This window comes from Xenia sp. Carnegie-2017, unplaced genomic scaffold, assembly GCF_021976095.1.
Source record: "Xenia sp. Carnegie-2017 unplaced genomic scaffold, XeniaSp_v1 HiC_scaffold_20, whole genome shotgun sequence".
In the NCBI taxonomy this organism is placed as follows: domain Eukaryota; kingdom Metazoa; phylum Cnidaria; class Anthozoa; order Malacalcyonacea; family Xeniidae; genus Xenia; species Xenia sp. Carnegie-2017.
In genome coordinates this window covers 6,418,987-6,436,716 of record NW_025813483.1, presented here as the reverse complement: position 1 = coordinate 6,436,716, position 17,730 = coordinate 6,418,987, and the positions used below count along the sequence as shown (strand labels likewise).

General features: G+C 36.3%; 1 protein-coding gene and 2 long non-coding RNA genes across 3 annotated transcripts; all 3 read left to right on the top strand.

Annotated features, from left to right (window-relative positions):
* The first annotated feature begins 1,188 nt into the window (after positions 1 to 1,188).
* On the top strand, positions 1,189 to 11,556 carry LOC124441578 (kinesin-like protein KIF20A). The gene is made up of 12 exons (XM_046992053.1): positions 1,189 to 1,614; positions 2,348 to 2,551; positions 3,259 to 3,331; positions 3,441 to 3,626; positions 4,426 to 4,469; positions 5,334 to 5,401; positions 5,476 to 5,553; positions 6,412 to 6,558; positions 7,053 to 7,215; positions 9,125 to 9,184; positions 10,184 to 10,323; positions 11,223 to 11,556. Exons 1-12 carry the CDS (start codon positions 1,189 to 1,191, stop codon positions 11,554 to 11,556), a joined length of 1,923 nt encoding a protein of 640 aa, XP_046848009.1.
* A 1,196-nt stretch (positions 11,557 to 12,752) lies between these two features.
* LOC124440946 lies at positions 12,753 to 13,383 on the top strand. The gene is made up of 3 exons (XR_006946824.1): positions 12,753 to 12,821; positions 12,944 to 12,978; positions 13,337 to 13,383. It is a non-coding gene; the product is annotated as an uncharacterized LOC124440946 (long non-coding RNA).
* Positions 13,384 to 14,133: 750 nt separating this feature from the next.
* Positions 14,134 to 16,645, top strand: LOC124442835. Its single transcript, XR_006947373.1, has 3 exons — positions 14,134 to 14,240; positions 14,569 to 14,663; positions 16,365 to 16,645. It is a non-coding gene; the product is annotated as an uncharacterized LOC124442835 (long non-coding RNA).
* Positions 16,646 to 17,730: the final 1,085 nt, after the last annotated feature.

Here is a 17,730-nt window from a genome sequence, read left to right as displayed (position 1 = left end):
GTTATCAGTCTATTTCAGATCAGTGGCCTCACCTTAACACAAAAGAATATGTCTGATACAAAAGAATATGTTATCAGTGTTTTTGTGGGCACCAGCCGAGGTGGGCGTGCAACATTGTTTGCTAAATCTCTAGAGAATGGTTGCAAGTCAGGAAATGGCAACTTTTATAGTACCGTATTTTTTATAATTTTGTCGTCTGAGCAGCGCCCCCGAATGAGCGGCGTACTAATTATTTTTAAATGTGCGATTAATCGACGCACCATCAAAATTGTTGGAGAGGCCAACACAAAACAACTACAAATCTAAAATCAATCTCAGAAATTTATAGAAATTTCGCCTATTATTCATCGCAAATTTCAAGCATGGAATTCATTTCAATTGCACAATGCTAAGGCTTAGCATAGAATAATGTCGACTATACGTGCCCACCATACATGTCCCAAAACAAAACGAAACCCTCACAAATAATTATGCATGCATTAAAATAAAATCTGCATAAGAAATTTGACCGCTATTTATTTGCTCCGCCGTTTTCATTTAGTTTAAAGCTCGGCTGTCGCATTATGGAAAATATGATTACGTTTTCGAGCTCTTTTATAAACTCAGTTAATGCCGCTTTTTATTTTATATAAAGCTTTTGCGTAATGAATTTGAGATGAAAGTCATTACTTATAAGTTTTAACCAGTAGTTTTGCTCACCAATACATTACAAATCCTATGAAATCCCAGAGGCGCTGTACAGTCAAGTGTAAAGCTCATTCAAATGTTGTGCAATGCTAATTTCATTATTGTGCACAATATAATTTCAGCGAAAACATGTTTAATTTATGCCGTCCGTTTTTCTTTGGACACCCCGTGTTACATATCTTTGTTACAAGCACACAAGCTTTCTGCTCCTGGGAATTTAACAGAACTTCTATTCGCGAAATTTGTAAAAAAAGGTAACCCATGGGCTTAATCATTGAACTTTTAATAATTGGCTCATTTCTAAAACTTTCTCTTTCATAAACCCTGTATAATTTTTGTTTGTCCACATGATTTTTTGATTTTTCCATTGAGAATTTATGAAATTAGCATATTTCAAATTTTCAGCGGCGTGTTAGACAGGAGTTGCTTCACACAGCTAGTTCAACGTGAAGACGAACTTAGAACCTTTTTCCTTGAATAAACTCTTGAAATAACTCTGAAATGGATAACGATTTTGTTGATAAAGTGTTCGCGACGCCACAAAGCAGCAAGAGTCTTAGGAAAAAAGTCGTAAGAACGCTAAAGGGTAAATCGTCAGTAAAGAAGACGTACGCCGAACCAATGAAAGTTTATCTACGCGTGCGGCCATTGTTTGATTCGGAACTTGCTGCAGGCGAGTCGCAAGGATGTTTAAAGCTCGAAAACGATTCTTCGATACTTGCCGAAGCGCCAAAAGATTCAGCAACGTACAAAAATCAATCAAAAAGTGGAACGCATTCAGTCCACCGCTTCGACTTTTCCTACGTGTTTCGCCCGGACACGAGTCAAATGAAATTTTTTAAAGAAACCACTTTGAAAATGTTGAAAGATTTCATGTCCGGACAGAACTGTCTAATATTTAGCTATGGTGTAACTAACTCTGGAAAGGTATGCTAACATGAGATTTTACCATGGATTTTGCTTAACAGAATGAGTCCGTGTACGTGGTGTGCGGTTAAATTGTTTTAGTACAGGTCGTATAACTACGGCAGAATTTAGAAAGAATTTTGTTCAATCATTTTGTAGTAACTTAAACAGCAGTTTGCCTAGCATCATAGGAAAATGAAATTTCATTCAAACTTACATGAAGCGTCGACCTGTTAAGCCTCCTTCAGCGGCCAAGTAGATCAAGTTCTGACTTTGAAATCCGTGTGGCTACTGGTCCGGAAAATGATCTTCGCTCCAACCAAAGGCGGGCCCAAAAAATTACTTAAATAGTTTAAACAAACGATAACTCTCCCCATTCCATCGTAACGGACCGTGCGCCGCAAACTTTGTATTAATTGATTGTATCTATATTATATATTTACCAAAGGTAGGCAACTATCATCACAGTTAGGAACACATGCCTTTATATAAAGTAATAATACGTAAAAAGCAAACTAGTATTCAAAATAATAATTATATCACTAAAAATAAGATAATTTTTCTACATGAATCGTTTGATATCAAGAATTATTCAAACCTCGGTCATTGTCATGCGCCTCAGCTTCGCTTGGTTTACGTCGGTCTGAATATTTCTGATATCATGCTCAATCTCATCCAATAATTGTGTGATATGACTATTGTCTGGTGGAGTTAACCCAGCTGTTTTAACAAGGTTGTCTTCAAATATTTTTAGACACATACTATATACGGCTCAAGCGAAGATGTTGGAATTCTCCCGCGAACGCTGAACGTCATTTTTCAGAGCTTAAAAGATAGGATTCACACAAGAACAAATCTTAAGCCCAAACTTTTTAATGATGTTATCAACTTAACGAACGTTCAGGAAAGTAAAGAAGAAAGTAAAAAGAATGATGTTCTTCTTATGAGTGAACGATCGGTAAGTACTCATAGACGGAGCTTAAAACTTCAGTCTTTACGCCAGTCTAGGGTCTTCATCAAAAGTTACCTGATGTTAAAACCTGTGTCATTTTGTACTGCAGTCTGGTGTTTTCATCAGGAGTGATCTGATGTTGAAACTTGAGTCCTTATATACTCCAGTCCAGTGTCTTCATCAGGAGTGATCTAATGTTGAAACTTGAGTTCTTATATACTCCAGTCTAGTGTCTTCATCAGGAGTGATATGATTTTGAAACTTGAGGTCATATATACTCCAGTGTAGCGTCTTCATCAGGAGTGATCTGATGTTGTAACTTGAGTCATTATATACTCCAGTGTAGCGTCTTCATCAGGAGCGATCTGATGTTGAAACTCGAGTTCTTATATACTCCAGTCTAGTGTCTTTATCAGGAGTGATCTGATGTTGAAACTTGAGTTCTTGTATACTCCAGTCTAGTGTCTTTATCAGGAGTGATTTCATGATAAAATTTGAGTTCTTATATACTCCAGTCTAATGTCTTCATCAGGAGTGATCTGATGTTGAAACTTGAGTCTAATACTCCAGTCTGGTGTTTTCATCAGGAGTGATCTTATGCTGAAACTTTAGTCATTATATACTCCAGTCTAGTGTCTTCATCAGGAACGAAATAATGTTTAAATATGCAGCTTTATATTCTAGACTATTCACCATGACAAATCGTTTTTCAGGGTTTTCCCAATGAGATCAAACGAATCGCAAGCTTTTTGAGTAGCCCTCATTTGAAATATCCCACTCATGAAGGTATTAAACTGAGATTGAAATCTGAAAACGCCTTAATTAAAGAAGTGTATCGCAGCGAATTACTTGACAAAATTTCATTTTTTTAAATTGATATTATATTTAATGGTAGATACCTTCATTGATGTCAACTCTGATCTGGAAATCGGTGAAAGAGATCAGTTTGCGTTATGGATTTCGTTCGCTGAGATCTACAATGAGCAAATATTGGATTTATTGGAGCTGTCCAACATTAAAGAAAAGAAACGAACCGTTCTGAAACTGAGCGATGATAAGAATGGACAACCCTATATCAAGGGTGCGTTTTTAGAATACCAACTTTGTTATCGTTCAGATATACAATTCTGACGGGGTTATACAAAAATGAAAAATATGTGGCTTAGACAAGAGTTGAACTCGCACCTTTGGGGGGTTGTAGTCCACAAGTTTGAAGAATGTGTGTAAACCAAGATGCATTGCGCGCTTTTGTTTATGTTTACATCGTTAGTTTTCGAGCCTGCGCGGCACGCCAAATTGAATTTCATCACTGCGTCGTTTTATTTATCTAAAAAGTTAGGAAAAACATTGATTAAAAACTCTATTTTACATTAACTTTCATAGTTTGTCAAATGTGCATGGACTAAACTAACAAAATCGGCCATTTTCTCGACTCACAAGATGGCCGCCACGCTGTGATTAACGCATAATGCAACTTGGTTGACACACATTCGTTAATAAGTTAATCTAACAAGCCTACGGGAATTTAAAACAAGTGAAATCGCTTAGAAACTGCAACTCGGAGTGAATGAAATAATCATGACGCACAAATAGAGCCATTTAATGATGCTGTATTTTCGACTTTATTCTAAAACCAACGTCTGTCTTTCCAGGCAAAAAAATTTATTAACCAAGCAAGGTTTTTTATACGGCATTATTTGACTTAAAACGAAGCTTAATTTTCTCGTCCTAACTGTTTTCGCTTTCACTCCTTTAGCTTTCGTCCGTGAAAAATAAATCGCCTAAAAATGTGTCGTCTGGAAAAAAGTGCTTACTTTTTGAGTGTTTCCGACTACCCTTTCTGCCTTTTCACATTGAATCATTGTTCTTTTTGTCTATAGGCCTTAAGCATATTCTTGTTTGCACTCCAGAAGAAGCGTGCAAGGTAGAGATACTAGTTTATATTTGCTAAGGTTAATATTAAGTATACTTAATATTAGATTGGCCACGGCAAAAAGTGTTCGTTTGACAATAAACAGCTGTCAACTTTATCGCCAGTAACGCTTATATTTGAGTGAAGGTTCGTAGTGGCGTTGCTATCCCGCAGAATTTAGTAATGCTGTTTATATTTCGGTTCATTAGCATCATTCTTTTCTTTAGAAATCTATTGTCATTACAGTGAGAGAACACAGTAAAATTAACATAGCACGACCAAACTTGAGGGCGCTGGTTACCCCACTGCGTCCTTAAATGAATTTAGAAACGGCTCAAGAACTTTTGAAACTTTCTTTCTCGAGGTGGCCTGGGGGGTTGTCCATTTAATATGTACTTGAAATTTTCCGACTTTTAAACATTCCCTTCCCCTTTGTACTCAAACTTACGACGCTATACTTCATATTGTCGTGCAGTATTTAAGCCAAGAGAAGTTCAGCTTTTATTTTAACAGCCTATATTCTGTTCATGTTAGACTTACTGATTTTTCATCTTGACTATTTTACGTAAACTATTCAAATACATTATGTCGACAAATTCTATGCGTTCTCTAGGAACCAAAATTAGGTCCCATAATGTCATTTTTACAAAATAGCTAAACCACCCCTCTCAACTGTACCCAAATCTATGCATTGATCATATACACTCTCCTATCTCTATATTTTGGCATACGTACTAAGTGGACAACACCTAATACAGGTTAATTAAATTCAACAATAAAAATTAACTTAACATGGGAAAAATGGTTGACGAAACTCTTGTTTTTTTACAGAATTGAACTGATGTTGATACTTTGCTATGTCATTCATGTTTACAGGTTCTTAAAATTGGTCAAAAAAATCAAATGAATGCTTCAACTAAGATGAACGCCAACTCTAGTCGAAGGTAAAAATTTGGTCGTCTCTTCTGGTCTGATTATTGATGTAGTTTCTGACATTATCTTGTTCTTTTTCCTGCAGTCACTGCATTTTTAACATGAAGCTGGCGCGGTTGAATGTAGACGAGAACGGAGAAACAAACATTTTAAGAGTTAGCCAGTAAGTGGAAAAATTGCAAGATATATATACGTTATTTCCCGGCTTGGAGGTCCGGTTGGAAAAACGTTTTCCAGAAATCTCAAAAAGAGCCCGAAGTGGCAGGCCGAGGGACGTTTTTTAGACTGAGGGGAAATATTTCTCCATCTGGGCCGATCTAAACGCAAACAACGTATTTATTTTTTTCTAAACGCAGCAATCTTGTTAGAATGCTTAGTGATATTCAATAATGGCGGCCAAGTAAACAATCAAAACTTTGCTCTTCGTTTTACTTGAAAACTCAAAATTTACTTGAAATGCTATTTGTTATTACATTATGAAATGTTATTACAATCAAAAGTTGACTGATAATTTCCTTTCTAAAACAAAACGAAACAAAACAAAAAAAAAAACTTTTTGCTCTAGTATTTAGCTATAGGATTCTAGACTGCGGTCAAGATGTCGTAACAAACTGCCCGCTGGTAAAGCCAATCAGATTGCAGGAAACGCTAGGATCTTGCCCCCTGCTGATTTGTAAAAAAATAAAATATCTTCTTCTATCGTTAATAGATAATTAAGGAATCACTTCTAGTAGATTTTCGGCCTTATGTTTCGCTTACATAGCTACATGCATACACAAATGCCATATATTTAGTGGCGTTAACTTGCTGTAAGAACAATGTAATGCTAATGTTCAAAATTTAACATAGCACGGCATAAGTAGCTATGCCACAGCGTTTATGCAAGTTTGATCCTTTTTCCCAGATCATAACGGGGGTTTCATAGACCCATTCTTTCAATCCCCAAGTCTTTATACTATATCGTAACGGTTTTAAGAGCAACTTTAAAAGTTTAAACAAATCTTTTGATTTTCTTCCGAAGATTGTCGTTTGTGGATCTTGCTGGTTCTGAACGCTATACAAAGACGGAAAATTCTGGAGTGAGGTTAAAAGAAGCTGCAAACATCAACACATCTCTGATGACGCTAGGGAAATGTGTGGAAATGTTAAAATACAACCAAAGTCATAGGTATGAGTGAAAAAATCATCCATTTTCAACCATGTTATTATTAAGTACTATATATTTATCACTGTGACATTTTCTGGAAGAATCTTTTTAATAAACTACAACTTCTACAACCATTTAAATGAACTTGACTGAATTGAATTCGACTAAACTATTATCTACCTGAACTAACTGAGCTCAACTCAACTTCTATTTCACTGAATTTAACTGAACTATAGTTCAACAGAACGGACTAATCTTAACTTAACTATTTAACTGAGTTAACTCAACTTCACTGAAATACTATTTAATTGAACTAATTCAACTTGTCTCAACTATTCAACTGTACTTTTTGAACTTAAATGAATCAAAATTTATCTAAACTCAACTAAATCCACTCAAATACTTCTAGACTGAACTTATGTAATTTGACTGCGCTACTAAATCAATTTAAAGTGCCGACAAAAATAATAATGGTAAAAATAAGGCTTTTCAACTGACGTTTGCTCTTGTAGGAGTAATCCAAAGAACATCCCTTTCCGAGAAAGTAAACTCACTCGTTTGTTTCAAGTATTTTTTAATGGCGAAGGCAAAGTGTCGATGATTGTGAATGTCAGCCAGTGTGCGTCCTCCTTCGATGAGACATTTCATTCGTTGAAATTCTCTGCCATTGCCAGAAAGGTAAAGTTTTTTAAATCCAAAGCCCTTTTGTCTCTGTGCGTACGCATGTTCTCAAAAGGTTAAAGTTGGCGATGTACAATAAATTTCATCTTTTCCAGCGCATGACAGTCCTTTGATAGTTCGGTTTATTATGTTACCATTATAAAATAAACACAATGAAACGCGTGCGCTGATTAGTCTTAGCGTGTACAAAACACATCTGAGCTCAAACAATCAAATCAATCAAGGCAGTCGATCAATCAAAGAGGATTTGCAAATCGATCATGAATAAATTTTAGAGGAAAAATTAAAATGCTTGTCTTTTTCGCATTATTTTTATTTTACAAAAGAGATAAAAGATGTTTTTCGTGTTTGTACTGGCTTATGCAAACTTCGGAGATGTTTGTAAGAACTCTCGAGCAGGTGCAACCCTCGACCTTCCGTCTCGAGCTTGCACTGATCTACTCTCGAGTTCTCCCGAAGGTCTCCTTGGTTTGCATAAGCCCGTGCAAACACAGTTAACATCTTTTATTTCTTAATTAAATAGCATATACTCATTTAAAATGTGTATTATAAGATTTGAAAGTTACCTAAACACTATACAAGACTATATTTACGTAATATATATCAACTATAAAATTAAACATTATATAAACTATAACACAAATCAAAAGGACATTAAACTCTGTTGGCTTTTGAGGAAGTCAATTGATATATCTATTGATTGTATACACAATACAACAACTTTAAAAACGGTCAGTTTGACATCTAAAGTCATATAATTTAACTCCAGACATTGGTCTAAGAAGATTATTGTCAATGTTATTGGGTAAGGAATATTGCCATTCCACAGTATAGGGAATATATTGTGGGGCCACTTCGCTGTGCAACTGGCTGCTGTGTAATTAATAAGAATAATGGCTGCCGTAGATCATTTCATCATTCCTACTGGTAGAAATTGCCATTGGCCAGCTGCCACTCTGGTAATCACACGCGCAATGAGATACGCGTGGCACGAAAAAATTCAATGGAGTTGCTCTACTGTATGTTCTCTATACTGTGACATTCGTCAGCATTAGATCCATTACAAATGACCACAACAAACCATGGTTGAAATATCGGCATTTACATTGTACCAGAATGCATTTGGATCTCTAGGCATAGCTCATATTCCGACATTTTGAACTTACTGTGCGATACCTTTCTGTGCATTCCCTGGAAAAACAACAAATGAAATGAAATTTCAGAATAAAAAACTGATACCATCTTTGCTGGAATAGAATCATAGCATGGGTAATAGTTTGGGCTGGTATTTCCAATGTGTGCGTTTCCGGGGTAAGTGTCTGATGTTGTGATCCATGGCAGGTGCTCTGCCTGCAAGTGTTTAAAGCTTACTACAAACTGCTGTGTAAATCATAAAGTTTAGATTCCTCCCATTCCATTTTCAAAATTTACCAACCAGAACCTTCAGTTGAGTAATTCGGTTCATATTGATGAAAATAAGTAGTAAATTTGAGTCCCCACTACGAGTGTTCACTTCAAAGGGCTGACTGCAAATATTTTCAGGCTACTTAGCTACAAAAAACCCCCGAATGTACAGGCATGGTTTCCGGTTCAAGTTTTACGTTCATGTTCGGCTACTCAAAATGTGTCGAAGGTTTGGAACTATTTCCAACCACAATGCATTTCGGTAAAATCCACCACATTTACTGTTGCTTGGTAAGGCTGCTTACCATAAAAATCCACTGCTCGCAGTACAGATGTAAATTTAGATAATTTAAATGATAAATTATCAATACTAAACCTGCTTTTGTGATTTGAAAGTAATGATAACGAGGGTGTGAGATTTATCTCAATGGCTTTGTTCGAGTTATTTCAATGGCTTCGTTCAAGTTATCAACAAGTCACGCAGTTACAATTTTTCTTTTAGGTGTCAACAATTTGTCTTGAATCATCGTGTATAGATGAAACATCCAGTCATGATACTCAGGTATGGCATTCTGTGCGGAATTTTGTTCTCATGCATAAGTTCTTAACTAAACAACGCGCAAACTTAGTCTTTCACTCAGAATCCGGGCACTTAAAAGCACCAGAAATGAAAAGAATATGATGAATTGCGCATTTTTGCACACTTAACTTCAATCCACGCAGAATTGCGCAATGTCGCACACTTAACTTCAATCCACGCACCTCTCCTCACCACCCGCCAAATTTGCAGCATACATGTGTAGTTTGAGATTTCATTTGGTGTTGATGTCGAATTTTATACGTGAAACGGTTTAATTCAGCGGTAAGCATTTATCTTCAATCGCGTCGCGGTATTTTTATGCTAAAAGCTTTCACAAAAGTGGGGCTATAGTTAGATATTGCTCCTCTTAGTTTGGATGACTGTACTTGCTGTATTTTCTAACACCTAAAAAATGACTAAAAACGAAATTCCTGCATGCATAGCGCATACGGAGTAGCTTGAATGATGTTACTTCTCGGCTGCCACACGTGACTTGCACTGATTCGGAAAGGATTCATAGGCAACTACCCAACAGAGCCAAGATAAGTGGAGGTTTCCTTAGGGATTAATAATTAACCTCCAAATTATGTAATATGGAAGTCGAGCAAAAAACCTTCGACAAAAAATCATAGGGATCGGTGACTATCAACTTTCGATACAATATCGACACCCTAAAATTTGGTCGATACCGATACCAAAATCGTTGCCAATTCGTGCAATTGTTAATTCATTAGCAATTTTAAAATCTGAGCAATGTCAACATATGGTGTCACAAAGTATTTCACTACTGGTAAAAACACTATTGCAGGCTCAATACCAACACAACGATACTAGTGGTCGGTATCGAAAGTAAAGATTATTGGTGAATTTCGATGATTTTTTATCGTATCCCCAATCCCACTTTAAGAAGTGCAACGGCAAAAACGTTTTTGTTTCTTTGGAAGATCATGCACCATTCCTTCGTATATTTTTTTCTCTCAGCAACTTTTGTCGAGTATCAAAGCTCTTCAAGCGAGACTTGTAAAGGAGGCAATGGAAAAGGCAATGCTTGAACTAAGCATAAGAAAAGAGGTTTCGGAAGAAATGTCTGAACAGATGGCTGAGCTTGAGAACATGTACAGGTATGTGCGCATTGTGTTCAGTGGTATGTTACGCTCAATCTTTCTTTTTATTTGTAAGTTGTTCCCAGAGCCCCGGGACAGCCGGAAGGAATATAAAAGTAATGGGGCATTTTGGATATTATGTTGCTAAGTAAAAACTATTTTGAATTTTAGCAAAGGTCGTCCCCTTAGTCATGCATGTAATAAACTAATGAAATAAAAGAACAGCAAAAGGTTCCTGTGTGACTCAAGTCTACTGCATTTTAGATACGTATGTTTTATAGATAAAACACTCTATTAGTAAACATTCTCTTTCTCAGTAATTTGCTATTTTAATGCAAAGTGAGGGGTACTGCCCCCTTCTAAGAAGTGTGAGGGATCCCAGTCTTCTCTGTCCCTCTGCTTCTGACGCCCCTGGCGGTGCACATTCTCGCCTCTTTCAAGTAGCAATGCTGTGCATAGTCCTGTGTCGTTCCTTTAGCAAGGTATGCCGAATTCCTCGTCCATCCTTTAGTATGCTGTGCTCAGTCCTCCATCCTTCAGTAGCATGCTGTACTTCATCCTCCATCCTTCAGTAGTATGTTGTTTTCAGTCCTCCATCCTTCAGTATTCTGTTTTTATCAGTCCTCTATTCTTCAGTAGCATGCTGTACTCAGTCCTCATCCTTTCAGAAGTATCTTGTTCTCAGTCTTCCATCTTTCAGTAGTATGTTCTTCTCGGTCCTATATTCTTTCACTAGTATGTTGTTCTCAGTCGTCCATCATGCCAGAACTACGTTGGGCTCAGTCTTTTCTCGTTTTAGTACTAAGTTGTGGTAAATCCTCCTTCCTCTCCCATGCGATGTTAGGCTGTAAGATTTCGATATTCTCTGATTCCACGTTGTAGCTACAGAGCTCATGTTATGCTTAATTAAAACTCAGGGATCTCAACAAGGCTGAAGTCGAATCTCGAGAAGAAGTACTAAAAAAACGAATTGAGATTCTCACAAATTCTGTGCGAAAATCTCGATTGAAGCAACAACGAGCCTCTGCTGTTGAGTTATTCAGGGATTCAAGAGAAGAAGTGGTTCCCAGTGTTCTTTATCATCGCGAACAGATGAAGGTCAAGGTAAAAAAGATTTATTGTTCTGTAGAGAATAGCAATAAGGTTTTTGATGAGGGTTTGGATGATCTGAATGGGAATAAAAACCTGGATTATCAAAACAGATTAATGATGATATATTTGTTGTACTGCAGAGTAGATGATCCTCGCTAGCATAAATAAGTTTCAAAGCAAGTGGTGTTATTTCTATCGATAAAGCTTGCACCTTAACAAACAGTTTGTATATTTGTGATTGATTTGAGCTGGCAAACTTTTTGACGAGCTCGTACCAAGCAAACAGTCGAAATTATCATGTATATTATTAAGCCCTTAATAACCGAGCTCGAGGTCTTTATGGAGAAATATCGGACCGAGGTGTTTTTGTACAGACCGAGACCGTAGGGCGAGGTTTGCACAAAAAGACAGAGGTCCGATATTTCTCAGTAAAGATCGAAAAGCGAGGTTATTAAAAGGATTATTATATGGCATTATTTTATGCAAGCGCACTTCCGGCAAAATGGCGCGCTTTGATTGGCTCAGAAACATTTTTGCCGGTCCATTATTTTCCCGTAATCGACCACGGTCCAAAAACGCGTAGTTTATTGACAAATGAAAACAAACTTCGTAATGCAAACAGAAAAAACGCATAATAAACGAAACAAAAAACCATTTATGAATGTGATTCGAAGGAAAAACACTTGGAAAACAGTTAAAGTATCTAGACGATACAATTTGAAACGATTTATTTTTTATGGACGAAGCTAGAAAAGTGAAAACGAACCCGTAAAAACAGCAAGAACGAGAAAGAAAGGAGGCTTCGTTTCAGGCAAGGTTTGTACAAAAAGACAGAGGTCCGATATTTCTCCGTAAAGACCTCGCGCTCAGTTATTAAGGGCTTATTATTTGACCTGAAACGAAGCTTGCTTTCTTTCTCGTCCTTGCTGGTTTTTACCGGTTGGCTTTCACTTTTCTAGTTTTCGTCCATAAAAAAATAAATCGTTTCAAATTGCATCGTCTGGATAGTTAAACTGTTTTCCAAGTGTTTTCCTTCAAATTACATTTGTAAATGTTTTTTTGTTTCGTTTATTTTTCCTTTTGCAGTTACGAAGTTTGTTTACATTTGACTGTGAAATTACGCGTTTTTGACCGTGGTCGATTATGGGAAAATAATGGACCGGCAAAAATGTTTCTGAGCCAATCCAAGCGGCCATTTTGCCGGAAGTGACGCTTGCCATATAATAATAATAAGTAATAGCATGGTTTCTCGTGCAAATTGGAAAACAAGCACTCGTGAGTTTTTCAAAGACTTCAATCGAAACCATGTTATTACCTGTACAAACTTATCGCGATTTATTTTTTCAAAGGAACAAGACAAGATCATCATTTGTTTAAAGGAGACCATTGAAAAACAGGAAAAAATCATCAATGACTTAAGAGAGGTACGAAAACGTGTTCACCAAATCTCTAATATATTCTTCGAGTCTGGCAAATAGTTAAATAGTTATCATAATTATTATTTGTCTGCTTTCACTTTGACTACATGACGTATTTCTTTATTTAGCAAATGTGTTCAAGTACGTTTATTCCCTACGAAAGGTTGGTCTCAAATTCAGAGCATGTATAACTTTACCTCCCCCGTCCCCTTAAGAGAGATAGAATGCTAAATAAGTTGTGTTTTCTTACGGGGAACCTTTGGGTAAAATTCGGTGCACTTGGGTACACAAAAAAGTCCGAGTACCTATCGCAATGAATGATTATTGCAGCAAGAGAGTGTGTATCATTTCGATGGCATGTTTCGTAAGCTTCTCAATAGGATAGGTCAGCTTTCACTTTAATTGGGAACTTTTTAAGTGAAATGACCACAATTTTCAACGTGAACAAGTCATCAATATCTTTGACGACCAACCAATGGTAAAACAAAAGTTTACAGAACTACATTTGATATGTTTTATAGCGAAGGTTCGTTTGAAGATTTTACTGAAATGGAATTCAATTCTCCACCCTCTCTGGTGAGTTTTTTTTTTCAATTTGTAGAGAAAAGTTGAGCAAAATAAGATAATTGAAATATTCAAGAAACTTTTTTAGGGAAAAATATGATACAAAACCGACTTATTCAGTGCAAAGCTCGCAAATAACGACGAAATTAAGAGTAAAAATTGATCAACTTCTACTCAACACATAAAAGTCATATATACATCAAATTACTTCTAAAAAATAACCATTTGATAAATTAATAAAATTGAAGTGAATAATATATTTCATATGTACTTTATTTGGGCCATTTGTTGAGAATTTCCGTTCGATAAATTCATACAGTTTGACAAATCCATCTTGAAACTAGTGAAATTTCCTTGAGATGCGAAGTTCTGCGCTTAAAAAGTGCAAAATGTTTAAAAAGAAGAAACTTGTGATCTTACGTGGCCGCGCTACCAGCCAGTGCCTGAAGCATTGCAACTTTGCTCAAAATAACTTAAGCACACTTTACAAAATTTCAAATTTCTTCCCTAAAAATTTCTGCAACATTTACAGACCAGAATTTTTGAGTAATAGTTTAGTCTAGTACAGTCCTGAAAAGGACTGTTGGTGTTTGTGTTGACTGATGTTTCGACAACCTTAGAATAAAGAAGATTTACATCTACAACCATGCAACTATACTCTCGGGTTCAAGCCATTTTAATGGAATATTTATCACCTTTGCGATTAATTACACTCGTGAAATTTCAACCATAGGATTTTGTATCTTTAGCGTGGATCTTACAGCGCGCTGCCTGTTACGAGTGATGTTGAGTCAACAAAGAAAGGGATTTTCAAAAGAATTGATGGCTTGAAGGAAAATGGAAGCTCCGTTTCACGATCAGGTACACATTAATGATTTATTGTACGGAGTATTGTAGGGTATCAAAATTATTCAGACTGTAGTCAATGCAGATAACGCATTTCAAGGTCTGCATAATTCTAGGAGAAAGAGCCATGTAAATTAGTTTACATTAAAAAACGAGCTCGTCTGATTGTCACTTGCCAGTTCAAGTACAAACTTAAATATTAGCGGTACAAAATAAAATATTAGCGGTACAAAAGAGTGCATTTTAAAGTTCATTGAATTAGTCTTACTGATGTTGCATAAAAAAGATTTGGTATCTATTAGGCACGAACACAAGTGTAATTTATCTCTATTCTTGTACGCAGCAAAGAAACTGAAAAAAAGAATATTCCATAATTTACCGAAAACACCGAATGATCATTCTGATGAGCAATCACGTCCATCTTTTTCTTTGGTAGAAGTAAGTTCGTTTTTAATAGTATTCAAGTTTTTCCGCAAAGTTATAATTACTGGTAAAACATATCTGCAGTTTCTTGAGAATCGAATGCAAGATAACTAAGAAATTAAATTGATTTGTTGATGGTCTGTTGCAATACCTTAAGGCCGATTCCATTACGGTCGTTTTGCCTGCGCGCACGAAGCGGACACTTTTGAGCATTCGTTCGCGCGTTCAAAAACAATCTTCATTAATCTTTTGTGTGTGCGCTAATTGAAAAACTAGTCATTGCTGGTAGCTTGAAATAGAAAATTAGTAAAACAGCGATTACAAAGAAGGACATACAGAAAACGACTTTGGGTATGGCAAATCTATTTATAGTAGAAAAAGTAAAGGGATATCTCACTTTCGTTCGTGAGACAATGTTTTTCCATCATGAACTTTTTTTCAAATGTGTCGAATGACACCAAGTACATTTGAAGAGTTACTCGGTTTAGTTGTCCAAAGCAGCACACGCTGTAAAACACGATGAGAGGCGATTGGGCCAGACAAAAGGCCGACAAAGACACGGAGGTACCTGGTCACTGGTGCATGGTAATGCTTTTACAACTATAGCAGCAACCTTTCGCTTAAGTGCCACAACTGTTGGTGATTGGTTGATATTTATCACGTGCTTTCGAAGCGTGTGTGCTAGTGTCCACAGCTTTCGAGAGAAGCCAATAACGTAGTTTATAGCGCATGATCAAACGTGTACGCTCCGCTCGCTCAGGCAAGGCAATCGTAATGGAAAGTGGCTTTTATGTGAGCAGCCGGCGCATATTATGAAGAATAGGGGTCGCAATGCCAGTCTTTCGTTAAGAAAAGATTATGGAAAGCCAGTAAGGTTAAAATTGTGGGCTTTTTATCGAATAAATACTTTACAAAAGTCGGTTCCAGAATATAGATGTCACTCCAGTTTTTTGAGGTGTCTGTCTTTGATTGTAATATCTGAGATGGATCTTCTAGTGCTGAACTTACTTTTGCGTGCATTCAGATAAATAAAAATTACAAGTGTGGAAGATGAAGACTACGATGTTTAAAGTGACTTTATCAGTGTCAGGAAAATAACTTCTTTACACAGTTAAATTCAATTTAGGAACAAATGCAATATATTTGATACGCCGAAAATTTTATCTTAATGGGCATGTGGCACATTGATTTGTACAAGCTAATTTGCAATATATGCTAGAGCACGAAATAATATGCTGAACATTAAGTCGTGGAATAAAACCTGTTTTCCACTAGCCATGCATCGTAACGTATCGTAGCTAAACGTAACATGGCGCATGCGTGCATGTGCCTATTAACCATCAAAATCAGAAGCACGCATGCGCCATGTTACGTTTTGCTACCATACGTTACGATACGTGGCTAGTGGAAAACAAGCTTAATTATATCCGACTGCACCGAGCAATATTTGTTCAAAAAGGGGGAGCACTTTACCTTGCGATAGTAACTTCTAGTGTTATAAAAATTTAATGGGAAACATGGCGTCTGAGCGGATCTCCTTTTCGACGTTTGTTGTTTTTTATTAACCTGTCTCATCTTCAATGTATGCGTTCTCGATTATAGCTATGTCACACAATTTTTTAAAATACATTGCAAATGCTCTTAAAATTGATTTAACTATTTAAATAAGTCATTTTCCTGATCCTGATATGGGCACTTTAATTGTATTTGACTTAGAGTGAAAACAAGGAAAGGTTATTATCAAACACTTCAACATCAGACACTCCGAAAGTACAAAGAAAACTCCGTTCGAGGAAAGTCTTGATTTGATGTTTGTCCATATAAAAACAGCTCGCTTAAGACACGCATGAAGCAGTTTTTCACCACTACTATAAACACTAGTTTTGATGTGCAACCACTACTATAAACACTAGTTTTGATGTGCTATGCTTGAAAGAACTGGTTGACTTCGATATGCGCAATGATTTAAAGTTTTTATTCAGATTAAATGTTTTTGTTGTAATATATTATATATATACATATATGTAAATAAATTTGACCTTTTCTTTCCTTTTCTTGACATTTTAAACTGAGTTATAAAATCACAACTACGATCTAAAACTTGTCTCAACATCATAATCATTTATGTGGATACAATTTATATCCCAGTCATAATCATTCAAAATGATCACACGTCTATACAAGTTATCATCTCTGTCATAATCCTCTAAAATGATCATTCATAAACACAAGTTATCATTGGTATGTATTGACATTAAAATTTTGTATCGAAACCACTGGAAAAGACTTGTTTTGATTCGAAAAGAACCCCATTTTTGGCTACTGTTAACGTGCCTTCAGACCAGCTGCTTTTTTTTGCAGGCTGTTCAGTTGTCAAAAAGGTAAATGACTATACTATTAGATTAAGAAACGATTCGCAGTTGCTAGCAGCGTTTTCTCAAGTTCAAACTGTGTGAAGCTGGATTTGATTTAAAATTCACAATGAATAAATAAGGAGTAGCTCAGGCTCAACATCAAAACAAGACGATACTTGATGTTAGTATCGATATTTTAAACAAATTGTAAAAATCAAGTAACGTATTTGTCATCGCGCACCGACCCATCCCTGCCATAAGGCAAAATACGCAAAAAAACATGCAAAAAATTTGATGAAAAGGCAACGTTGATCGTAATAAGGTAAAGCCAATGATTTAGAACCCAATCTTCTAAAATGTCTAACTGCCAAGTCAAGGTGAGGCAAAGACGCCATCTTGAAAGGTGGCAAAATTAAAAGCAAAACTCAAAATGAAAAATTAGTTGAAACAAAGTTAAAAAGCCCATCCTGTCAAATATTTTAATAAATAAACCTAGACTATCAAATTTGCAACAGTGTATAAACTCAGGAAAAGCAGATATGAATGGTAAATGTCTTCAGTTTTGCCACCTTAAAGGGCTTGCCTCACTCGTAACCACAGACTTTTGACGGTGGAGTCAGATATCTAGTAGATTGATTTCTAGATCATTGGGTAAAGCCGTGTCTTATCCGTAGATCTATTTTTATAGATTTACATCGTACTAGCTAAATACGTTTATAAGCTTAAGC

Bases quoted from the DNA above. Each gene is read 5' to 3' on its own strand.
- LOC124441578 (XM_046992053.1), top strand. From the start codon at position 1,189: ATGGATAACGATTTTGTTGATAAAGTGTTCGCGACGCCACAAAGCAGC. The intron at 5,554-6,411 runs GTAAGTGGAAAA...TTTCTTCCGAAG, and splicing joins AACATTTTAAGAGTTAGCCA to ATTGTCGTTTGTGGATCTTG. The intron at 6,559-7,052 runs GTATGAGTGAAA...CTCTTGTAGGAG, and splicing joins AAATACAACCAAAGTCATAG to TAATCCAAAGAACATCCCTT.